The sequence below is a fragment of the Urocampus carinirostris genome, chromosome 12 (genome assembly GCF_059441175.1).
Source record: "Urocampus carinirostris isolate Australia breed hairy pipefish chromosome 12, RoL_Ucar_1.0, whole genome shotgun sequence".
Lineage (NCBI taxonomy): Eukaryota > Metazoa > Chordata > Actinopteri > Syngnathiformes > Syngnathidae > Urocampus > Urocampus carinirostris.
Window position 1 is genome coordinate 16107157 of NC_142360.1, and position 26076 is coordinate 16133232.

General features: G+C 39.6%; 1 protein-coding gene across 2 annotated transcripts; it reads right to left on the bottom strand.

Annotated features, from left to right (window-relative positions):
- Positions 1–3: 3 nt before the first annotated feature.
- Positions 4–20806, bottom strand: upf1 (UPF1 RNA helicase and ATPase). 2 transcript variants are annotated; one of them, XM_088350529.1, is made up of 24 exons: positions 20077–20806; positions 19562–19704; positions 16006–16095; positions 14456–14623; positions 13296–13476; positions 13015–13176; positions 12744–12828; positions 12398–12496; positions 11397–11505; positions 11051–11210; positions 10828–10946; positions 10576–10740; positions 10187–10301; positions 9935–10078; positions 9617–9830; positions 9396–9513; positions 8064–8220; positions 7844–7986; positions 6789–6963; positions 6620–6701; positions 5913–6077; positions 3642–3859; positions 3443–3565; positions 4–1929 (listed from the first exon to the last, which is right to left on the bottom strand). In XM_088350529.1, the coding sequence occupies exons 1-23, from the start codon at positions 20245–20247 to the stop codon at positions 3446–3448; spliced, it is 3303 nt and encodes a 1100-aa protein (XP_088206655.1). In that variant the 5' UTR covers positions 20248–20806; the 3' UTR covers positions 4–1929; positions 3443–3445. The 2 variants fall into 2 exon arrangements, with proteins under 2 accessions (XP_088206655.1, XP_088206654.1); XM_088350528.1 differs by having other exon boundaries at positions 12741–12828.
- Positions 20807–26076: the final 5270 nt, after the last annotated feature.

The following is a 26076-nucleotide window of genomic DNA, read 5'->3' on the forward strand; positions in this document are numbered from 1 at the left end:
CACTTTGGTGATTTGCGCCTTTTTATTATTGTGCAATATCAAACACATGACTATCTGCCGATCTATTAAACATCAATTTTATGCTGTAAACAATATTCAATTCTTGGCGACATTTTTACTTCAGGGGAAATGAGAGTACGTTGCGTGTACTTCATATTTACATCCCATTGATGAATGGCTCTAAGTGCTGCCTTTAGATGTTAACATTTCAGTAGGAAATTTACAAAAGAAGCTCACTGCACTAACAATGCAAACAACTGTTTCTCTTATGGCAAAACCTAAGCATTCATTTTCATAGTACTTAATGTCAGAAAACAGATCAAGCACAACTTGGCTGCCAAAACAAAAGCTAAATCTATACTTGCGAAAAGGAGAACCGCAAGCTGTCTTAGAATCTAATGACTAAAACATTCCTGTTGAGAACAAGTCGCTACAAACTAGGAAAAAGTAGACACCTGACTGAGCTAGGTAAATATCAGCAAAAAGCAAACACATCAAGAGGCAAAACCACTTAACACAGACAGGCCTTTATTCGGAAGTCCACAGGAGCCAAAGTCTACTGCCCCTCATCCATTTTACCCCAGAGAAGGAAGGTGGCTCCTGTCTCAGTCTCTCACCCTCATTTAATTGAATGCATACAAATAAAATATGAGCCCTGTGATGTCAGAGGGCTTCACTGCTGGCTTTTCGGGACATGAGTAAAGTACATTCATGTCTGGACTTCACCTATTCTCTTAATGTATAGGCACAGATTATAGTCAAAAACTGCTATTGGCCCTGATGTATTAAAATCCACTCCCGCCCAAAAACAAGGATTTAAGGTGGTTTTGACCACAACCCCTTGTGTAAAAATGTAGAACATTTGGTCTCAAGTTTCCTCTCTGGTTTGGAGACGACCTTCAAACTCGCATAGGTTTACTTGCAGAAACATTTACACAACAATTGTCCCTTCTTGCCCATGTCATACCAAACCACCTTCCTTTTCCCCCTCTGGGTGTGAGTATGAGCACAAACTAACAAAAACGTCCTCCTTCACGTATGGCCTAGAAACCAACACTGATTGAACAAACAGACTTGATATTTAAATATTGGTCGGGTTGAGTTTTTATCTCCAAATTTGGTGGTCAGTGAAAGCTACTTAAGAGAAGGAAATGGTCTCAAAGAGTGCGAGGCATGGGTGGGATTTGAACGCCATGCCAAGGAAAAAGTCTGAAATCCCCTAAGCCAGTCCACCACTGACGCGTGGTGCAAAACCAGTCCATTAGAAGACCTTTTCAAGGAGTGAGTAGTTCCCAAGGCAAATGGTTGGTTTCTCAGTTCCAGACTCCAGGTGTGTCAGTCTCAAGCACAGAAAGTGTTTCCTCTCCGAGAGGGGCAGAGCGAGAGAATGTGAGTCGACTGCCGCTTTTCCTTCGGAGGCCGCCGACTTTTCCCAATTGAGATATACTTCTGTTTTGGGGCATTTTTTGTGTGAGGAGGGGGTGATCTTGTTTTCTTAGGTTGTCTGTTGGGTCACTTTGTGCCATCCTGCCTGGCGCAAGTCTTGAGAACCAATTTTAGGGAATCTTGGCGCCTCGCCCGCATTCTTTCCCGGCGTCTGATTGGATGTTCAGGTTCGGCGCAGGCTCGCCCTCTCCCCTCGCCAACACGTGGACGTCTTGCCGACTCGACCCGCGGCGCCGCCTTCGGTGCCGCCTCCCGCCCGTCCACCGGCCTTTCGCCTCCTCCTCGCCCGTCTCTCCGTGCCCACGTCTTCTACCCTCTCGTTTCTCTCGCTGGTCATTGGTTTGCTAATCCGTCGCTTTCACTCGGTGGTGCTTCGGTTGTAGCAGAGGAAAACAGGTATCCATTTTATGATTTTATTATTTCCCAGATTAAAAAGCTAGTGAACTAAGCTCAGCTCAAGCCCTGTTCACTTCTTCGAACGACCTGCGAGAAAAACAAAGATTTTTAAAAAAATCAACGCAATTGCAGGTGCTTTTCAGACAATTAACTTTGAACCGTTTTTCGATACAGAAAAGGTTGCTAGCCACTGAATGAACTCGAGTGCCATTGTCTGGTATAAACGTCAACCCCCATTTTAAATTTTGATAGGCAGACAATGTGTTCAAAATATAGTAAAAAATAGGGATCGACCGATATAGGTTTTTCAGGGCCAACGCCCATTATTAATTTTAAGAGGAGGCCGATAACCAATATTCAATGGCTGTAAAAGCTTAGGAATTGGCATGAAAAATGTTTAATAAAAAAGTAACAAAAAGTATTGTTATAAGGTGAATTGAAACAAAGCTTTTTGAAACATTTTACAGTAAATAAATAAGAATTTCAACACACAAGATGAAAAATCTTTCAAATAAAAAACAATCAGTGCAGGAAAATTAAATTCAGCTTAGCAGCAACTCATAGGGTGTACAGAAAAACAGTAACAGCTCCGATTTTTTTTTTTACAATAAATAAAAATATCAATACAACTCACATGACTTAAATGGACCCAAAACAAAAAGTGCATGAAAATTCTAACAACTAGCAAATGGAAACATGTGGGCACTCCTATTTTATAGGCAGATTGATAAACTAATGTTCCTTCCACTTTAACATGCTTTTATGCTCACAATCACAAACACAGATGCTTGATTGACAAACTGATGTTATGACAAATAATTTATTAGTCTCGGTGGTCAGTTTTAAAACCGTATTTCACTTTAGCGCTATGGGCGGGTGCTAGAGAGAGAGAGAGGGGAGTGTATATAAGTGCACCTGATCATATGAGTGCAACCGCCCACCTAATCAAATTGCTCTGAGTTCTTGACTAGCGTTTGAGTGTTTACAGTTTGTTCAATGGATTTTATCATAAACGTGCAACAGTGAACATACATTTTTTTATGAGCTTCAATTTAAAGGATTTCTTAGCAATGTACAACCAAGTTAGGTATGGTGGTGTGACACACTGACAGTAACCTGTAGTTAAGATTGTGCAAACCACTTGACATTTCAGTAATGCTATGGCTTCACATGTACCACAATCGTTCTGACCCATGGTGTAGACTATTATTTAATAGATCTTAAACACTCCACATCATTTAAATCTAAAGAGGGTTTTATTAATTAAAAAAACATTCAGTGAAAATGTTTAGACAAGCACAACTGATGACTCAATTTTAATGGAAGGTTAAGAGTTAAAACTGATGTAATAAAAAACAAAACCTATTGGTGACTAACATGTTTAACTTCCATAATTTACTAAAAGCCCCCCTTTTCAAGCCTTAAAATATAAAAATTAGCAAATTTTAAAATCAACATCTTAAATAATGGCAAATTCTTCAAATTCAATATATTGGCCAGCCCTAGAAAAGCACTATAAATATATAGTATCATAGGGATTGACTAATAATAATTTCTCAATGATGTACACCAAGCGAAATATCAAAGATACAGCACTTACACTCTAGTACTGTGACAGTCCGGTCACTCCACCATGCTGGTATGCACGTTCACCCTGGTAAGTGGAGTCCTGGGATAACGCCACGTCGATTTGGGACTTGAACTCGTCGCCCAAGTAACTGTCCTGTTGCGGGGAAAGAGACCACTAGTCAAGCTAAGGCAAAGAAATCTCGACACAGACAGCAGAGCGTTTGCCTTACCTGAGACAGTTCCGGCTGGGAGAGACCAGGCTGGCTCATCTGAGAAGGCTGACTCATGGAGATGTATCCTTGGGTCAGTGGTCCCTGCGAGAAGGGCTGAGAGGCTCCGTCTTGGCTGGCTTGGCTGTTTGGCCCGTGACCGCCACCTTGGGCTGCTGGACCACGGGGTCTTTGGCGTCCTCCGCGTCCCAACTTATTGCCCTTCATAGCTCCTCGCCCTGAATACATCATAAAGGTCTGGTTGAAGGATTGCAATACCGTAATCTCTTGCTGTATCACAGTTCACTTCATGCCGTTTTTGCGACTTCGATTTTTACCTTGCATTGTGTTCTGGATTCTGATTGGCTAAACTGTTGCCCCGTCCCTTTACTGCCTATGCGTCGATAACATGAGTTTTACACATACGTAAAACAGCGTGACGTACATGCAATTCTTTATTTTAATTTTAAGATTCTCTAAAAGCAACCGTGCCAGCAAAACCCTCTGGACCCCCAAAAGGAAGAGAAAGATTCTAGATGCAATTTTTATGCCACATTTTTCTTTTCCAATGACGTCAACAAATCTGGAGTAAAAAATTGTATTGTCCTATGTCAACAGTTCAATATTGCAGCAAGATTATTATAAAAATATGATATGACTATACAGAAGTTGTTTGTGTATAATATATAATTTAAAAAAAAAACAAAAAAAAAAACATTTGTTTGAAATGTTTTCATTTTTACGTCACAACATGTCCAGGGTTCGTACCTCCATGGGCAAATGAATGCACTTAAGGACTTTTAAAGCCTATTTCCCAATTTCTCCACAACTATTGAATGAAGAAATCCAGTATGAATCAGGTATTTTTCAGAGGCAAAAAATATACATGTGATTTACATATGACATGTTTAATCCTGGGCAGCCAGCGGCGCAGTGGTTAGCGCGTGTGCGGCACAGTTCTAAGGTCTTGGGAACCTCCTGTGTGGGTTCAAATCAGGCTACCGGACTTACTGTGCGGAGTTTGTATGTTCTCCCCGTGCTTGCGTGGGTTTCCTCCGGGCACTCCGGTTTCCTCCCACATTCCAAAGACAAGCATTTCAGGTGGATTGGCCGGTCCAAATTGTCCCTAGGTGTGAATGAGCAAGCGAGTTGTCTGTCCCTGTGTGCCCTGCGATTGGCTGGCAACCAGTTCAGGGTGTCCTCTGCCCACTGCCCAATGATAGCTGGGATGGGCTCCAGCACCCCCGCGACCCTACTGAGGGTGAGCGGTGCAGGTAATGAAATGAGATGAGATGTTTAATCCTGCATGTTTATCGATCAAGAAATTTAAATTTTTCGATCTTGAGTACATTGCAAATCTATTTGTGGATCTGAAAAATAGAGTCTGAGTAAAAAGTATATGATCCCCTGAATAATTAAGGTTTGCGGGCCATCGCTTGCCAAGTCGGACCTTAAGGCTCCATAGATTTTCAATTGGTTTGAGGTCCGGAGACTGGCTGTCCCACTCTATGACCTTGATGTGCTTCTTGAGCCACTCCTCAGTTTCCTTTGCTCTATGCTTTGGGTCATTGTCATGTCGGAAGACCTAACCACGGACCCTTTTCAGCTTCCTTGCAGAGGGGAAAAGGTTGTCCCTCAGAACTGCACGGGAGACACAGTAGCGTCATCAGTCTTCCCACTGATACAGTGAAGCAGCCCTGTGCCTTAAGGCAGAGAAACACCCCCAAAAACATGAGATTTCCACCACCATGCGAGTCGTTGGTCACTGTTTTCTTGGTCATAGGCAGCATTTTCTTCCTTCCCTTCTTTCATTGAGTTGAGTTTAGACCAAATAGTTCAATTTTTGTTTCATATAACCACAGAACCTTCTCCCAATCCCTTTGTGCATCATTGTAGTGATAATTGGCATACTGTGGCCAGGCTGCCACATGAGCCTTCTAAAGCAAGGGTACCATTCAGGCACTTCAGGATTTTAATCCAATGCGGCGCAAATTGTTGCCAATAATGTCCCTGGTGGCTGTGGTCCCAGCTGCCTTGAGGTCATTCACCAATTCTAGTTGAATGGTTTCAGGATGATTTTCCACAGTTCTCATAATCATTGCAACCCCATGAGGTGAAATCTTCTTTGGAGCAACAGACCGAGGTAAATTAATAGTCATGTTATACTTCAATTTTATCACAATTTTACCGATGGTTGTTATTTTATACTTTTAAAAAAGTAAGAGTTAATGAATGAAAGTTTCGACATCAAGGGACTACCGTACTACCACCTCTGTTTTTGTGATGGCATACCTGAAGCTGGGCCGTTGGTCTGGCCTAAATAGCTGGGTGGAGGCATGGGGGGCATCACTAGGTTGAAGGGAATTGGGAGATTCATTGCGGCCAAGTGACCGGGGCCCGCGCCGATCATCCCGATCTGGTCGTGAGTTTGAAAGTACATGTTGGATGGGCGACCAACTGCAAAACAGAAGAAAAAATGTCAATTCAGTCATGAAAATATACTGTGAATGTACAGTGATACCTCTACATACAAGATTAAATTGTTCTCAGATAATGCTCGTAGCTACAATTCAGGTAAATATCCCTGTATGAAATAATTGAAAACCTATTAAGTTGTTCAACTTCCTAAAAACTTCAACCTAAATAAAACACATCTTCCTAATCTCTCAAAACATATTCAAATAATAATTTTACATCAAATTAATAAGAAATGTAAAATGACTTTAAAGCCCTGCCTCACGCAGAAGGCAGGTGAGGCAGGGCCCAGAAAAAAAGATATAAGAGGGTGGGATCAGGTTGGTATAGCGGGAAACGCACGCACTAACTGGAACGAGATAATGCTGGCGATGAGCGGTCTCCCGTGGTAGCGTCTGAAAATTCACGCATCTTGGATTTTCTTTCATATGGTGGGGCAAGATCTTTGCTCAAGATGTTTTGTATAACTATCTATTTGTATCTTGTATGTAGAGGGGGGTTTCTAAAAATGGTAAAATAAGCACTGGAATTGCTGCGGTCGTAGGCAGAACCAGGAATGAGAGCTTCACGGGCATCGTACATGGCAGTGCTCATGAAACGTCCGCCCTTGAACACCACAAAAGAGAAAAAAAAAAAAGAATTGTCTGGTAAAAGAAAATTTCCTCCGAATGTTTCATCTTCGCAGAAACTCACAGGATTGATGGTGTTGACCAGCTTACGGGGCTTGCTAAACTGCATGAGGCTCTCCCTCAAGTTGTTTAGGGGCCCCTCTACCAGGACCTTCTGCTCTTTGTAGTTGTTCAGCAAGTTGTTCCACAGTGGCTGCTTGGAAAGTGCCTTGGGGTTTCCAACAATGATGACTCCATATCTTTAAAGAAGGGAAAAGTACATTCTGTGTTAAATCAGGGATGTCGAACATACAACCCACAAGCCGGATCCGGCCAGCGAGACACTGCTGAGAAGCACAAGAGAAAAAAACGTGTCGTCAAACAAAAACTTTCAGTTTTAAATGTGTTCACTAGATGTCACCAAAGCCAGGCACCACTCTCAAAGAAAACCACCCACGATAGCTGTATTTGCTGAATACCATTTATCAACCAAAGAAAATTTGAGGAAACACCCATGATATTGCATTTAAAAGTCAGAGTCGCTGTTTAACCTCCTAAGACCTACCGTTCACGTGTGTGATCCTAAATGACAATTAAAAAAGGAGCTGAGCTCTTACAATACAATCACACGCACGAGTGGTGTGTGGAGGTCGTAACATTTGCAACTAAATTCATCTTATTTCCAGTGATTGGCACCTGGATTAAAAAATAGCACCCGTCCGTCTTTGCAAAAGATTTAAGTAACTTTCAATATATTCTTTCAAACAAAAAATACTTAAATCAGTACATCAATTATTTAAAGAATTTGCACTTAAATTAGTGTTTGTTTGCCATTTCTGTCTCTTTCCAGTTTGAATACATTTTCCTAAGTTAAATAAACTAAGTGAAATGAATTTGTTTTTAGACATATGCACAAATTGGATAAACACTAAAAGATCTTAGTAAACGATTTTTTTTTTAGAAAAATCCTCAATAATTGATCTAAAATAGTTTCTTGCACCCCCTAACAAACTTTTTATTTACAAGTTTAGATCCCTTGAGTGTTTTTATTTACCATGTGGCCCCTGAGCAAAAACAATTTTGACACCCTTGATTTAAATTATAACAGAACCGCGTTCGAACTGTGAAGTGTTGCCTTACTTGGCCCTGGTCAAAGCCACGTTAAGGCGACGTGGATCGTTCAAGAAGCCGATGCCCTGGTGTTCGTTGGCACGGACACATGACAGGATGATGAAGTCTTTCTCTCTGCCCTGGAAGGCGTCCACGCTTGCGATTTCCACTTGCTGTTCAAAAAAAATACACAATCATTTGTAATGGAAGAAAGTATGAAGTTAATGTGCTTTGTGGCTGGGTTACGCACCTGATAGAGTTTAGTGTGCAGAGAGCCGCTAAACTGCATGTACTGGACCAGATAGGAGCGCTGACCCTCATACGGGGTGATTATCCCTATCTGGTCAGGCTTGGCGCCTGCCTTTAACAGCCTTGTGGTTATTTTCTCCACATTAGCAGCCTCAGTCCTTACCAAGGGAATATAAAAGCGGTTACAGGTGAAACTTCTGAACAGTGAACTAGGTGAGCGAATATGGATAAAACTGCTGTGAAAATATAAAAACTGTGAAATATATCTTGCAAGTTGGATGGCTATTATGTTTATAAACTTATTTTTCATTGCACTATTATGAAAACTAAGGCCATTTCCAACCTCTACGCTGTCAATATTTTTTGATTATGTAGATTGACATTCTTTTATCTAATTTTTCTTTTTTATCACGCATTTATCCTGGAGTGCACTGTCCAATATCGTTGCAATCAATGTTCACTATGTTGTTATCAGTGAAAATAAATACAATTCAATCATCCCAATTGTAAAAGCTTAATTGTATCATGATTGCTTTTACAGTTTTAGACTAGTTGCATGTTTTTAATCAAAATGTTCTCAAATAAAAAGGAAGCATGGGACGAGACATATCCTACAAGACGAAATATCTCACGAGACTGGGAAAACAAAAACAGTGAAGATAAAAAAAATGTTTTTTTTGACTGGAAAAATTATAAAACCTAAAAAGTACAAATTCTAACAATACTTAAACAGGTACCTTTTATGATTAATTGCATTTTTTGTCTTACCGAATAGTATAACAGTTGTGTAATGTTTTGTAATCCCGATATTAATTCCAATTTCATTCTAAGTTACAAATACAGGCTAGCAAAAAAACAGTTCACATAATAACGAGCAACATTTTACCCTTTTACCTGGCACAGTCAAAAATCTTCAGACAAATAAGCAGTTTATATTGTTTGTATGAATTCACGATCTTTGCTGAGACGACCAAAGCTAGTCATTAACGCTAGTTGTGCTTGGGCTTTTTGCTAAGGGCTGTGTGAAGGGACCAACTGGGTTAAGACATTAGCTTTAGCGGCTAACCCATTGCACTAAAGAAACAAGAGTTGATAACACTAAGTGGCTGCGATGGTGACGCTAGCCGCCAAAGCCTTGCTAGTTGCTAATGCTAATCCAGACCAGCGACCGTCAGCAAATTTAAACAAAAAATAATTAGCCTATACACAACTTAGTGGTTCAACAGCTCTCACCTTAACCCTTTGCATCACAGCAGAATGTTTATTGATATTTTGATCAAGAGCATGTCGCCATTAGATGCAATAATTAGAGAAACTTCAAAGAGGATTCTACCTGTTCAGGTAGGAAGTCCCAGAGCTAGCAATTTCCTCCTGGCCTTGGGTAACATAAAAGAACATGGGTTTGTCGGGCTGTGGCCACTGGAAGTCAAAACCCTTCTTGATGCGATCAGCTGAAGAGAGAACACAGAATTTGTGCTTTTCATCTCCTAGAGTAGACAATCTTGTTCTGCTTGTTTTTGTCCCCACAGCTCAAATAATTTAACATAAGCAAACCTGCCGTGACGCCATTCTGCAAGGAACCCTCGTAGAAGATGTTAGAAGGGAAGGCGCTGAGAGCTGGATGCATTCTGTACTGAACCTGAAGCCGAATGGGTCGAATGCCGAGAACCACCAAGCGCTCAAACAGGGATTGGGACAATCCGGCCTTGGCTGCCTTCTTACACATTACCACAGGGCCAAGCTGGCAGTGGTCACCAACAAGGATGAGCTATAACGTGCCAAAAAAACAAAGTAATAAAAGTAATGTCTTCAAAGTAATGGGGTTGAAGAGTCTACGGTTATGTCTTCAACCATTCCTGTTAATGATAATACCTGCTTTGCTCCAAGAACAACAGGGACCATACACTCTGGCTCAGTAGCCTGGGTGCTCTCGTCAATCAGGATGGAACGAAATTGCATTTTGGCCAGGCGAGGGTCCCCTGCACCAACGCAGGTACAGCAGATCACATCTGCATTCTGCAGCAATGGACACGGAAAAATTACTATCCACAACTTTAAAGGCAACCAACTGAAAAGCTAATGAAAAACCTACATTTAGAGACTGTACAATTTGATTCAACTCACCATTAGCAGCTCTCTCTCTGCGGTGCGTTTCAAGGCTCTATAGCGCTTCTCGTCGGCAGAAGAAAGCTCCCCAGTCTCATCTTTCAGCTGTTGAAGTTTCTGGAGTTCTGGCATACTGAAAATAGAACACCACAGACAACATAAATGCCAACTTTGGACATTTTAAAATTCAAAATGCTCAATGTACAAAATTGCACAAGAAACATCTGGTTGTCGCCAAACTTGCCGTTTTGTCTTTGAGGATGTTGGTAGGAATTGATTCAGAATTGGAAGCATTTTGCAAACATTTCGGTTACATTATAATAATTTTTAAAAATGTGGTCGTTTCTGCAAGGTTTTATGTTCTTGATTTGAAGGTGAAGCAGAGCAGAGGGGCTTCATAGACTGACCTGTCCATATTGCTGATCTGATTATGCAATGCCAGGAAAGACACTGGTGACTCAATAGCCTCACGGCTCTTGGCACACAGCCTGACCACCTTAAGGCCAGTCTTGTCGATCTTCTCAGTGAGCTGGTCCACAGCAATATTACTGGGAGCGCACACCAGGACTGGTCTATGACAAGGGAAAGATAGGGGGAACTTAAAGAGCGATTGAATAATATTCCCAACTAGTACAAGATACTATTCAAAAAGTTGGTACCCATTGCCCTGACGTGACAGGTGATAGACAATAGTGGCGGAGGTAACAGTCTTGCCAGTGCCTGGGGGTCCCTGGATAAGGCTGAGAGGCCTCTGCAGAACAGTCTTCACAGCATACACCTATTACGAGACATGAGTACAATAATTGGATGGGGAAAAATCCCTCACAGAAAGGTCACAGGAGAGAATGAACAAAGAATGCAAACAAAAACGATGAGTCTAACCTGTGAGTGATTGAGGTCGGGAAGGCCCTGGGCCGTGAAGCGCTTAGGAAGCTGACACTTGATGGTAACATCTTCTACTTCATGACCCAGAAGCTTGTGGTAAATATAACCGGACACTGAGGTTTCATCCACAGCAAAGGTTTTCAGAGCACTCTGCATTCTGGAATAGAACCGGCGAGGCGTCACTGTCCGAGATGAGAACTAGAAATGTGGGATTACCCACTATCACGTTTTACATTTTAGCAAATAGTTCTGTAGCTGATATGACGATGTTTCAACAGTTCACAAATGAATGTTCTTAGCGTTTTCAAATTACTAAAGAGTCATATCTAAACATCTATACTACCTGTCAAAGGAAGTAGCTTTCCACACAAAGTCCACTTGAAAGTTATGGGGAATTTCCACAGGTGCTCCAACACTGGTCCGCAGCTCTATAGCAATTTCATCCCCATAATCTGTTAGAGGAAACTGTTAAGAAATTCTAAAATCAAAAGTGTCTGGGATTTTTAAATCTAAAATGTGGTGAAAAGTTGAAATGTTCAAGAGGGCCAATCACTTTCACAAAGCACTATACATAACATGTAGGTGCAGGCGATGAGTGGGAAAAACCCAATTTAATTTGATTACAATTTTAAAAACGTTTTTTACAGGAATCAATTATAGAGACACTATGTAATAATTGACAACTAGATGTCTCCATTGTGTAGTGCAAATAATGAGTGCACCAGCACAGTGAAGAACGCAAAACACAAACTCACAGTGATTGTGTCATTTAAAAATTAAACAATCTTTCTTCTAATTCTTTTTGCACAGCCTTTTAAAAGTTTTTGGGGTACAATTAATAGCAAGATGGCAGACAATAAGCTTTCTAATCCGGCCAGCCAAGGAAAATGTTAAAATACAATGAGAATATATATAATGGTATCCCATGAGGTCATTGTCGTTTGCAAACATAAGCGTATGTATTTAAGATCAACCAATATAATTTTTACAGGGCTGACACAGATTACTAGTGGTCAAGGAGCCCGATATTTAGGGCAGATACTCAATTGCAGTAACGTAAAAAAATGCTAGAATTACATTTTTAAAAAATACAACACCCAACACTTACTATAAATTCTAGAGAGGCGTGCGTTTTTCAACCCAAATACACGTGTTTCATGTTATCTTTTTATTTTACACCCACTTAATACTTTTAAAAGATGGACCATGATTGCATTGATACAATTAGTGCTATAAAGGACATTTTTGGAAGATTTACTTGGACATACATAAAAATGATTCCCTTATTCAAAATGTAAGAAGGTGAACCGACACTGAAACTGCCCATCATAAAAAAAAGGATACTGTCCGGAACCTTGATAACATGGCCGATCCCCTTCCAAGGCGGTGCCAGATCTCCTTTGTAGCGCAGGCAGATCTCATCACCTTGCATCAAGCGCATATCTGATTTGGGAAGAAGAGAAATTGTATTAGTGTGATTCATATAACTGAAAATGGCCTTACTATTATTGAGCCCGCTGACAAATTTTGTAAAATACCACAAAAACTGGACTACAAGCCAGTAAAACACAAAACCAAGCATGCATGCATGCATGCTGCTAAAATGATGTTGGTTGGGTCGCAGTCAATGGGAGATTAGATGAGGATCTTTCTGCATGACTGGGAAGTAATAAATCTCAGGAATTACCACCTGAATCGGTCTTCGGGAGAGTGAAATATGCAATCCGCTTCTTATTCAGTCCCAAGTCCCACCTTACTGTTATATTATCTTGGGTCTGTAAAAGGGAAATATGAAAACAGAGAAATTGTGATTCAATCAAAAAATGACATTTAACTGTAAAGTTGTGCACTAGAAACATAACAATAAGTAGCGTATTTACTGTTAATGCGAAAAAAAAACAAATCCTGTACAAGCACTTCAAAAAATAAAAAAATAAAATTTAGATTCACAATACAAATACCTGAGACTCCTTGAGCTTCTTATCATAGTCAGCCTCCAGTTTGACCAGAGGACCAAAAATATTTTGATACTGGTAGGCATCTTCATAGCGTAGCAACACATGTTGAGGCTCCTCATCCACGCCCGGCTTCTCCAAGTCCTCCAAGGTGGCAGTCGGGTTGTCCTGTAGGGAAAGCAGAAGCCGTTACACAATCTTCTCCTAGAAGTAAACCAAATCATGTTCCTTTATCTCTTGCAAATTTAAGCATGGCATCTCAGTGATTAGTCTTGTTAATTGCCTACCTTCCAGAGTTCTTCCAACTTGTTGATCTGCTGGGCAGTGATCTGCCGGGCACGCAGCTGCTCCTGCTCCGACGGGATCTTTACCAGCCATGAGAGAAAACAGCGGTCTTGGATAAGTGGCTGCCACTGGGAGCTATCCCAGTTGATGTCTTTCAAGCTACTCTGGCTGGCACAAGGCTGCCTGTAAAGAAATGGACGAGACCACATTAAACTTGACGGGTTATTGCCAATGTGTCCAACAGGGCCGCAATGACTAGTCCATGTCAACAAAAATCGATAATAGAAAATGGTCGTTAATGAATTTCACTGTCGACTGTTACAGATTGTCGCCAGATAAGTTTTTCTAACAGAGAGACATCTCTGCTGAGAGTCGCGCATGCGCAACAAATCAAAAGCATCTCCATCTCGAGTGGTAACATAAACAAACAGAAATTGTGACGTCAACATCAAACACGCATACCATAACTTCTAAATTTTAGGAGCATTTAGCCTGGATAGAGCAGATAAAAAGCCTACTTGCAAATTTTGCAAAGCAGGCCTAACATCATGGCGGTGGAATGATGACCTTAACATTTCAAGAGCACATAAGACAGTTGAACAAAACAGATTCTGACTTGCCTCAAGTAACAGTCAAGCCAATACGGTTTAGATGACATGCATCGTACATCTTATGCATGTAGATTTTGCTATAAAAGTGAGCTTGACATTATGCCAAACTGTATCTGACAAATGTATTTGAAACTAAATGCATGCAGTCCGTAGAACAAACAGCAGTTGTTACAAACATTTGATTTCAAATTTTGAGAATCGTTAAGTTCCGACTTTGCGGTTGACCACTGAATGTACTCAACAAAATGGACATTATATCTGTTCACATATTTAAGACTTTAAAAAATTGGATTCAAAACATTTTAATGCCAATTAAGGCCTTATTTTCACAATAGTTCAATGCCTTTTAAGACTTTTCAAGGATCCACGGGAGCCCTGTAAACAATGACAAATGAGGCAAATTACTGGCTATTTCTCCCAACTTGATTTTTAAATTGGAAACAAATTGTAGAATAATCTGTTTTTTAAGCTTCAAGACACCAGAAACCCGTTTTGTTAGTAGCAATTCATACAATAGTCCATTACACTGCAAGTTGGTCAGGGTCATTTACCTGCAGAGCAGCACCACGACAGAATCCGCTTTAGCAGGAATGAAACCCAGGAGGAAGACGTTGCGACACCCGCAGTTGTAACACTCTAGGACAGTTTCTCCCAATGGTCCATCTTTGTGAAGTGTCACCTCTTTGCATTTGGCCCGGACCAAATGGTTCACGATGTGGCTACAGGTTGGGAAAAGAAAATTGTACACGGCGTAAGATAATATTTTCTGTTAAACAGTGGAAACTCTGACCCCAAAGAGTGTAAAGGTGTTGAGGATGTTGCGACAAAAAGGCTTAGAACATACAAAACGGAGAATAGGGATGATAAATGAACTGAAAATATGCACCAAGGCACTATATAAATCGACAACAGAAATTTGTCACATAGATGAAAGTACAATTCAATTGTAACTCTTTATGGTTGCACAGGCTTTTTCATCCAGCCCACCAAACGAAAAGGGTTGCAAAAAAATATACACGAGCACAAAATGGTAAAATAAATAAATTTTTAAAAGTATTACTAATACAAAATGTTTACGTCATGTCCCCAGCATCCATTTGCATCTCTTACCTCCATTTTTTTCCAATGAAGAAAAATGTGTACTGGTTTAAATTAAGCAAACATTTAAATAGCTGTCTACATTCTTTGTAGTTGCAATATTTTTTAAGCCAATGTATTTACTTTATAATTGTACACAACACAGAAAACTTTCTTGCGCCAATCCTAATGCATATTGAGTTATTCAAAACATACCATAAAATTTAGTGCTTTAAAATTGTTATCCTATATTGCTTCGATTCTGAGTGTTCAGAACTAATTTGATGGAATTAAACAGTTTATTATGAATACCAAATTAAACATATAGATGTCTGATGTATATTTATTAAATGCAAAAAAGGAGATAAGTCTACTATCTCCCCTCACATCCTGTCAAGAAATTGGATCTGAGGCTCTGTATGTGTATTGGCAGATAAAAAAAAAAAAACATCAAATCAATCAATGTTTGGCCCCTCTGCAAAATCTTGCATCAACTTTGCCCACTCAGGCTCTAGGTGTAGAGAATTTTCATTAGGATCGGAATAAAGATTGGCTGCCTTGTTCAAGGTATGCTAAGCTGCATTCATTTTTCTTAGAAGTGTAGCAATTAGAAGGTTCCCCCATCATTGCAATGCTCCAAAGAATTGCATCTCTTGAATGGATGCACCAAAAGGAACATTTATGCCGAAACCAAAACTGTGGGTTGCTCACCTAAAGAGAAAAAAAAAAAAAAAAAAAAAAAAAGAAAGAAAAGAAAACCTATCTCACATTATCTTGCTAAAAAAGTACCTATATAAAATGAGTAATAACAGACTACACTACATTAAGTGCTTCTTCGATTTAATTCTGACACGTTTTTTTTAAATGAAAATCTGCTTTCAGCATCCTACATGTAACTTCCTTCAATGCTAGGTTGGTATCACACATAGTAATGTGATATCAACCCATGTAATCGTTTTTTTTTTCTAGAATACGTTTTAACATTATACATTCCACTGAGGTGCAAAAAAAGAGGCCTACACACCTGCCAGATGTATTTCCACGTCCATTGCAGAACCACTTCTTGCTGGTGTTGCAATACACTACACAGGCTGGATCGTGAATGCCACAATAGCTGAAAATATAAGTGATTACCGTGTCAAACTAAGTAAAAAAGAAAGGATTTTTATGCACACACAGTACTTCAAAATACTGCAGGGAGTAAAACACAAATTCAGTAGGAGTCATCAACCCTTTTGAAGCTGAGAACTACTGTTTTGTTACTGATTAGCATGAAGGGCAGCTAGTTTCAAAAGCATTTTTAAAATAGCAACTTAATACTATGTATTTACAATGTTATTACCAGGTTAAAAATATAAGAAATAGGGATATAATAAGCTGAGTCAACCTCTAAAACATTATTTTTAAAGTCCCTGTATGTAATATTTGACCACTAGATTGCACTATATTGTCTGATGCGAACAAAACCCAGTGCCAAGGGCACAGCCTAGTGTTAGTAAGATGCCAGACAAAAATGGCAGCAACTACTAGGTAGGGATTTCACTCTGTAAAAGAAATATAAATTTCCCAACCAATGTTTTTTTCAAAAACAAATTAACATTGGTATGATTGTTTATGTATTTCTGTGTATTATTCAAATTGATGTTTTACTGAATGGAAGTTTTTTGTAACACTCAGGGGTTCCTTAATCTTACACACCGTCCCTTTAAAAACACTGATTATGTTTATGATTTATCACACTAGAAATCAAAACTCCTATTAAATCAGTATGACCCATCACTGCTGAGCTATTGTCAGAATCAGCCTGCGGTCTACTTATGTGCTCTTAGGGGAATGAATACCTGGTACCTTAGGGCACCATGTTGGAGATCCCTGCACTAGGAAGCGTTATTAATGTTGAGCGTAAGTCATCAAAGTTTAGCAAAGTCTTGTGAGTCAGTGACCATTTACGCTAATAAGGTAATATCATGAGCAGGTACACATCGTTAAAACTTGAAAAGTTGGTTAACCCCTTAAAGTTCAGATAGCCTTTTGATAAACAAGTAGGTGTCTGTGCGATATCATCAGTCACTGAAATATGTTAGGCCAAATATTATTGGAAAGCTCAAAACTATTGGGATTCAAAACATGATGACCATTGCAAAAACACACTCATTTCAGAATCAGCCTGTAACAAACCCGTAAACTATAAAATTGGGATAGCTCACCCAAAATCCCTGGGAACTTTTACTCATGACACGATTCCCCGCAAAAATTGTGTAGTTATATTCACAAAAATCCAAAAATATCTACTCTATAACACATTATGATGCAGACATATGTATATATGAAAAGAAATCTGCCGAAAAAAATTCCACTGGTCAAGCTCTGTTGCAATCAATCTGCTTGGCCTCATTACTTCCAGTTAGCCTCTGATCTTTTGATTGACACCCCTTATGGCCAATTGCAAGCTTTTTTTTATATTCCTTAGCCTATGACACATGTGTCAAACTCCCGGCCCGCCGTCTAATCATATCCGGCCCACAAGACCATTTTACATTACTATTATTAATGGCCCGTCAATATGAACAACGCCGTCTCATCCCTGGACATCATATTCTGACGTTCTAGTCACTGTACTTATTCCTTCATATATGACGTATACTATACTATATACCAGGGGTCGGGAACATATGGCTCGCGAGCTATATATGGCTCTTTCTGTGAGTACCTATGGCTCAGAGACAAATTTAATCGCGTGCAAATTTTCTCCATCTCGTTCAAAACTTGAGCCATCAATACTTTTCAGATACACGCAAAGCCAACCGAAGCTCAATTCCAAAGCAGTACTTTTCAGAATACATAGGGCACGTTTTCACTACGATTTACAGTCAAGGTGTCACACATAAAAAACTCGTTTTGGCTGTACAACGCTAAAGAATCCTTTATATAAAAGCTCACTATATAATCTGTGTTCAGTGTTCAGATACTCTTTGGTGAATCCACGGAACAAATTGTAAATACGCCAAAACACCAGAAGATAACTTAAAGTTATTCGATTGGGTGAGTGGGAGGGATGGGTGGAGCTATGCAAAAAGCGCAAGCACTCCCTCCCATCTCTCGCCCTATGCCGTCTGCGCACATCAGGCTCCCCGTTTGCAGAATGTTGTGACGTTTTTACAAAATAATTTGTGTAGCATTTTCATATTTCTACTTTTGACAGGAGATATATTAAGGAGAGCAAAATCTTTTGGGATATTTAAGTTTTTTAAATATATACATTGACATAGGAGCAAAGGAAATTGAATGTTATTTTAATGTTAAGTTGTTTAAGTTAAGTTCTAAGTTGTATAATTTAACAAGATATTTTTATTTAGAGCAAAATAATACTGTATAAGTGATTTAAGGTTTAAATTTGGTATTATTGTCTGTTTTTATTCATATTCATGTTCCAAAAACTTTCAGTTTAAGTGTGTTCAATAAATGTTTATCCTGGTTGGCCCGCGACCTTAAGTGTGTTTTGAATTTTGGCCCCTTGTGCAATTGAGTTTGACATTCCTGGCCTATGACAACTTATGAGGGCCTGTAGCAGAGGAAAAAAAAAAAAAATAATAAAATAAAATAAAACCCCGTCATAGCCAATTCAGGTTCAAAAATCTTAAGCCCTGTGACCGATTCAAATGTGGATTGACACATTGGTTAGCCAATGAAATTGTCAACATAAATATGGACAAATTTACATGTGTATGCAAATTAGCGCCAAAAGTAGACATGCGCAAAGCTAATTGTGATCCTTTTAGACACGCAATTGTTAAGTGCAAGTTTGCACAATCATTGTTTGACATATGGAAACAACTCTTTCACAATATCTAAAAATTAGCCAAAGTAAAATACACGAATGCAAAGTCTATAGGACTTTTGGAAAAGCCTTGACCTACCATTAGAAAAATGTGTAAAATATAATGTTTAGTATTTCAGATGATTTTTATCAAATTTGTCAAAGTACTAGGTAAGGCTTCAAGCAGTAGTCTCAACCGTTTTCTAGCCAAGATGCCCATGCTACACTCTTGAACAGGCATTTGATTGCAAAAAATAATAACTCAGGCGAGAAAGAAAACCCATTTCTGTGAGTTCCAACTCGGGTTACACTGTGACATTTTCAATTTGGGAAGAAACATCAGATTTTCACTTTCATACTCTCATTCAAGAATAGCATTTAATTTACTTAAGGTACACCTTGAATTGGGATTTTAGGCGGATTTTACAGGAGTGGCAAAAGGGTTAATTAAATGCCAAAGTTCTAGTTGGTCTTTCGACAAAATATAGAGAACATTAAACGTCTTATTGATGGTGGTTAATGTAATTTCGCGTTTAATGCAGTGTGAATTTCACTGCAATAGAGCAATTAAGGCAGGGGTCTCCAACGTGGTGCCCCCCTAAGCACCTGTTCTGAAAATACCTTACCATTGCTGGGTTGGGTATTAGTAATATCTTGTTGTTGACTTAGTTCATTCAACCCCAAATGCTGACAAAAAGTCGCTCTGAGCTTGAAAATAATTTGACCCATATGAATCAGGACAACGTGTTGCTGTCAAGTGTACCTGCAGGCGTGCACAGGCAGATCCTTAGTGTAGTAGGCATCTTCTTCATCCTCTTCAAAATTGAGTTCGGCCAGCAACTGACTAGCTTTAGCCACCGAATCATCCACTCCCCCATTATGGAGCCCCTCATCTGGACCATTAACCTGCAGAACAAGTTTACAATGTACCTCGCCATAGAGACAACGTGTTATGCTAGCAACTCGAAGCTAAAATTATCGCAGGGAAATTAAATTGCGGAAAAGACACCGTAACAAAGTTTAAATGATGTCGCAATGTCCCGAAAACACATTTCTCTATTACACTCGAGGAGTAACAGATACGGGATGTGCATTTGATGACAGTAAACGAAGACACACATATACATTTTAGAGGTTATAGCTACGGTGGCTTAGCAACAAGCTAACAGCCGCGTACGTTCAATTATAAAAGCAAGTTAGCATAGCACAGACATGTAGCTGCTAACTAGCTCCGGCTAATGTCAGTACGTTGCGCGAGAATGTTTCCTTCTAGCAAACCTGGCCGTCCAGTTGACTCTGAGTTTGGCCTTGGGTTTGGGTCTGGCTCGGGAGGGTGAAGTCAGTGAAGTCGTATTCGGAGCCCTGGGTGTCCGCTCCGAGTAACTCGGCTTCCTCGGTGTCCAAGAAGGTGAGGGTCTGAGAGCTTGGCCCGTACGCCTCCACGCTCATTTTGGCTCAACTTTCGGTGAACGCAAGTGTTTTTTTCCCCCAGGCGTATAATTTTCCAGTCTGCACTGTATGTGCTCGTCGCTACGGGATTCGAACCCGACAATGAAAAGCTAGACGACAAAGTCGGGGGTAAAATAAGCCTCGATGCAGGTCCAGTCGCGACGGCTGTTGCTGTGCGGCGCTCGAGGTGTGACGTCCCTTCACGTTTACAGTGTGCAGCAGAGAAAGGCGATCGCATGAAGAGCTCTCTCAGATCTCGTTTCCGGGTGTCGAATGAAAAACGCAAAAAGCTTTGCGAGGAAATCGTCAAAGATAAGCGTGTGATGTAGCTTTTGGTGACCCACTGTTGCATCACTCGAGTTGATCAAACTCAGATTCGAAATATTCGCGTGTTTTCTGACATTTTACAGTCGCCGATTTAAAAGAAACCACTTTTGATCAACATGATTTTCTAATCATAAAACAGAAACGTATTTAATTCATGATTGAATACCCGTCACCTTAAACGTTTCTTTGTATTTAATACATTTTTCGATCATTTCCGAATGTTTACAGCGTTGAGACCCCTTTTCCGTGTGTTAATACAAGTGTGACGTAGCATAGCTGCGCGCGCATTGCTGAGGAAGAAATGATAAATTCATGCCAGTTCATACCAACCGATTGACAGAAAAAATTCATTACAATTGTTTAAATGAACTATGTTTGGGTACGACAAGAAACTTCCTGATCCTAATGGAATTACAAAGAGGAAGGGATATGTATCAAAGTATCCAATGACGGGATATTAATCTTTTTTTGAATTCAATAAAATATATAATATAATAAAATGGTAAATGGTCTGCATTTATAAAGCGCTTTTCAAGTCACTGAAGACCTCGCCAAACCGCTTTACAATGTGCTTCACACTTACCCATTCAAACACTCACACACCGATAGCGGCGTCAGCCATGCAAGCAAGGCGCCTAGAATAGTCTTTATTATTATTTATATCATCGTTGTGAAACATTGTATACAACAAGATTGGACATGGCACTGTAGGATAAACATGTAACAAAGACTTGAAAGATTAAAAAACGATATAGGAATAAAAGGCCAAAAATATTTACAACGTAGTTCTTAGAGACTGGCCTAAGTTATGATAATAGTGCAATGTTTGTTGATGAATGTGAATAGGGCATTGTAACAATAGTGCAATGAAAGGAAGTGCAATGACATTTATCAGCAAAAAAAGTCACAAGGTATATATATATTTTCATTTTCATAACATCAGCAGTAACAAAAATGGAAAAAAAAACTCGCATGCTATGATTTTATCATTTATTGCACTCGTTTGGGGTGGTGATGGCCCTGGGGAAGAAGCCGTCTTTGAGCCCATTAGTACTTGTTTTGAGGGACCTGTAGCGCCTACCAGAGGGCAACAGGTCGGGGCGGCAAGTGTCTTTTTTAATGTTGATGGCCCTGCTACGGTGTCGCAAGCCGGCAATGTCCTTTAGACTGGGCAGAGAGCAGCCGATGATCTTTTGGGCTGTGTTGATTACAGTTTTGTACTGTCACTGTCGGTTGGGATACCTACTGTTTACACTAAAGATAAGCTAAAAGCATAGCCTTCAGTCAGCAGCTGTCACAGGCTGAAGTTCGTAAAAAATTATGACAGCTCAATATGTTTGATGTGCGGAACATAAGACATTATTTGATATTTTCATATCGTTAATTCACTGTGTTGAATTCGTTTTATTTAACATTGCCTTTGGTGAAAGAAATAAGTTGTGTCCAGGTGAACAATGTTTTTTGCATTTACAACAAAAAACAGTTTTTTTCAGAAGCACTGTTGGAGTCCGTTGCTTCGAGGCGTCAAAATAACGGACTAGTTTATATATATATATGTATATGATAGATTCATGAAGATATGAAAAATACATAATTACAGGTATAAAAAATAGCTTTAAAAGACACCATAGTCAAGGCTTTATGATTATATTTTAAATAGGGTCATTTGATAAACCACCTTCTTCTGATCAAAAAACAGAAAATCATGTTTAAAGTTTTCTTTTTTTAATTCACAATTTCTATTGAGTTGTTAACAGTTTTCAATACAAAATTAAAATAAATATTTAATATATTTAAACAAAACCAAAGGCTGACAGGCAAAAGAACACTTCATCATGTAAAGGAAAAAAAAGTCAAACAGTACACTTAACGAGGAGTGTGGTGGTTACCTTATGAGGCGTTACAGGTTGATTTCAAATTTTCTTTGCTTTTTTGTGTGATGTTATTACAAAGGAAATTATTATTATTATTATTTGAATGTTTTTACTATTAAAGGGATAGTTTAATTTTAACAAAGATATTTGTACACATATAAAAGAATAATTACACCAGACTGAAAGACATTTTTTTAGCACATATTTAGTCAAATACACTTAAATGAACTTTGATTTTGTGTTTTTAAAACCAGAAATATTCAACTTTAGTCGCTGTTTTTTGTTACTTTCCCGAGTTGTGTGGGTTATGAAACTCAGCGAAAGCGTTTTTGAAGGTATTACAAGATGTCGTGGTCTGTGGGTTTGTATTTTGAATGGATAAGTGTGAAGCACATTGTAAAGCGCTTTGGGAGGTCTTCATTTACTTGAAAAGCGCTATGTAAATGCAGAACATTTACCATTTGTGCTTCTTTGTTTTTCCTGCAGCACGGAGGTGCAGTGGTTAGCGCGTGTGCGGCACAGTTCTGGGGTCATGAGATCGAACCTCCTGTGTGGAGTTTGCATGTTCTCCCTGTGCTTGCGTGGGTTTCCTCCGGGCACTCCGGTTTCCTCCCACATTCCCAAAACATGCATGTGAGGCTAATTGGCCGGTCCAAATTGTCCCTAGGTGTGAATGAGCGAGTGAGTTGTCTGTCTCTGTGTGCCCTGTGACTGGCTGGCAACCAGTTCAGGGTGTCCCCTGCCCACTGCCCGAAGACGGCTGGGATGGGCTCCAGCACCCCCGCGACCCAACTGAGGATAAACGGTGCAGATAATGGATGGATGGATGTTTTTCCTGCAGTCTGTGACAGGGGGCGTGGCTGACGAGACACACTTGCCTCTAATCAGCTCATCAACCCCCTATTTAAGCTGGGCTACAATGTTCAGATGGAGGAAATGAAGAAAGGGCTAATGGAAGAAGGAGTAATGGAATTTTCAATGAAACGATTGCTGGCCTTGGACAACAGGACTCAATGGAGTACGGGAGTACGGAACTTTTTGACGGAATTTAATAAGTGGATCAGCGGCGATGTGGTTGATGAGTGGTGGTAACGCACCAGAGATGGAGGCCAACCGCCGCTAAACCCCAAGAAGCTTTCTTTCTTTTTTTTTTTTTTTTAACCGGGGCCTTCGAAGCAGCACCATGATGTGTTAAGACATTTAATTGAACTTGGGGTCAAATTAAGTCTTCTTCGTCCTGGTTGATCTGAAAGTAGCGTACCTCAAAGCTCTCATTGATGTTGGCTATCCATCCCCGCAGGTTGTCCTTCTTCAGGTACCTCTTCGTGAGATACTTGAGGTCCCCCTTGGAAAAAGGAACCCCGGAATTGACAGCAATTTCACTTTTGCCCGTTTTAGTAGTCACCACCTCGGTTTCCTGCTTTGCCATTGACTTTGATGCGCTCTTGCATGCAGAGCTAAGCGGCTGCTTAGGGCCCTGCAACCACTTGGGGGCCCCCCAAAAGTGCTTAACTTTTTGAGTGCCAACTTTGTCCCCAATGTCACTTTGTGTCCACTAAAAACACTTCTACAGAAATACAACAAGAATACTACTGAATAACTACAAAACTAAAATATTCAATTTAAATTGTTTTTCCTTCTGAGGATAAAAAAAATAGTATGGAATTATTCCAAAAATACTACAGTAATACCATATTACAAAATACTACTACTTATAGTACTTACTCCCCCCCAAAAAACTACATTAATATTACAAAAACACTAAAGGAAAATGACAAATTTACTACAATGGAAATACTACAAAATTCTACTAAAATACTGCTTTGGAAATACATCAATTATACTTCTACTGAAATACTAAAAAAAAATACAAATACATAACACTATGATATAAAAAAAAAACCTACAAGAGACAACAGAAATACTGCGATACTACAACGATTCTTCTATGGAAATACCACAAAATTACTACAAAAATAAAACTACAGTAACACTGTAGTACAAAAATACACAGGTAAGTAAACATTTTTATATCAAAATACAACAAAGATAGTAAAAAACACTACGATAATACTGCAAAAATACTAATCATAAAACTACTGTAATAATACAAAAATACTACAAACATACAAAAAAAAATCTACTTTCAAAAAACAAAAGTACCACAGAAATGCTAAAAAAATACTACTATGGAAATACCACATAAAAATTACTTCAGAAATACTACAAAAATAACTACAGAAACACAACAAAAACTACACAACTTCAATAAAAAAATGACTTTGAAAATACTACCTAAAAAACCTACAGTAATACTTAAATAAAAAACTAAGTGCTTAAAACAGGGACCCAATACATTGTTTTATATTATTTTGCTCTAATTGTGGTCGTTTCGAGGCCAATTTGATGAAGCTAATTATTTAAAAAGAAGTATAACATGTCACATGCGGCCCCTGACTCCAAATAGTTTCCCACCTGTGGAGTAGAACATGGAATGAGTTCAAATAGGTATGCAAATTAACAAATAGGGGGCCTTAAATCTGGGCAACATGGCGGCGCACAGTTCTGAGGATGTGAGATTGAATTTCCCTGTTCTCCCCGTGCTTGCGTGGGTTTCCGCCGGGCACTCGGATTTCCTCCCGCATTCTAAAAACATGCATGTCAGGTTAATTTGCCGGTCCAAATTGTCCCTAGGTGTGAATGAGCGAGTGAGTCATATGTCTCTGTGTGGCCTGTGACTGGCTGGCAACCAGTTCAGGGTGCCCCCTGCTTATTACCCAAAGATAGCTGGGATAGACCCCAGCACCCCCGTGACCCTATTAAGGATAAGCGGTGCAGATAATGGATGTATAGTGGGCCCCAAATCTAACTTTGCTTAGGGCCCAATGAAGGTTTGGGCTGTTCCTGCTGCAGGAAAGATGGCAGCGTCCATAACGCCATCCTTTACTGGGTGCATGCAGTCCAGTTTGACCTTTAACGTCGCTGCTGAATTCCGACCCGACGGTATTTTAAATCTCTGCTTTGGACAGTTCTTACAAAGACTTTTTTTCCCCGCGAGTTCAGTTCTTAACTGTTGCCCCTCGTCGCCCCAGTTTTGGTTCCTGTCCTACTGGTTTCCTGATTTCAGCCAGCCTGGTGTTGCGCCTAATTCCTACTCCCCTGCAACATTGGTTCTCGCCTGCTCCATCTCCATTCAACTTGCAATAAACTCAAACTTCTTCCGTCTCACGTCTCTGCCGTTTAAGGGTTCGATTAAAGCCCTTAAACAAATTTGACACAAAATGATGAAAAACTTTGAAAATATCTATTTTTTTCCCCCCTTCTCATCTATTGACCTGTAGAAAAATAAAACTTTAAATTTATTTAATAAGCAATTTCATATGTGAAGCTTCCTCATTGCAGTCTTGGCCTTAAGGAAAATTTCAGTTATATTTACACTGCAACTTGATTTTTCTGGAAGGAGGATTAACTCACGTGTGGTACCTTCTCAAGGGTTCACATTGTTCCACATGCTGGGATTTTGATTTTCCTTGACTTCATGTAGGTTTGAGATCAGGGCATGTTGTTAACCTTACCTGTTTGTTGGTGCAGGATTTTGATATTCTGTTACCAAGGGCTATACAAATCC

Excerpts from the sequence above, each read along its gene's own strand:
- upf1 (XM_088350528.1), bottom strand. The coding sequence starts at position 20,247 with ATGAGCGTGGAGGCGTACGGGCCAAGCTCTCAGACCCTCACCTTCTTG. Across the intron at positions 14,624-16,005 it reads CGTGGAAATACATCTGGCAG|CCACATCGTGAACCATTTGG; the intron begins GTGTGTAGGCCT and ends CCCAACCTGTAG. Across the intron at positions 6,078-6,619 it reads CTACGACCGCAGCAATTCCA|TTGGTCGCCCATCCAACATG; the intron begins GTGCTTATTTTA and ends TCTGTTTTGCAG.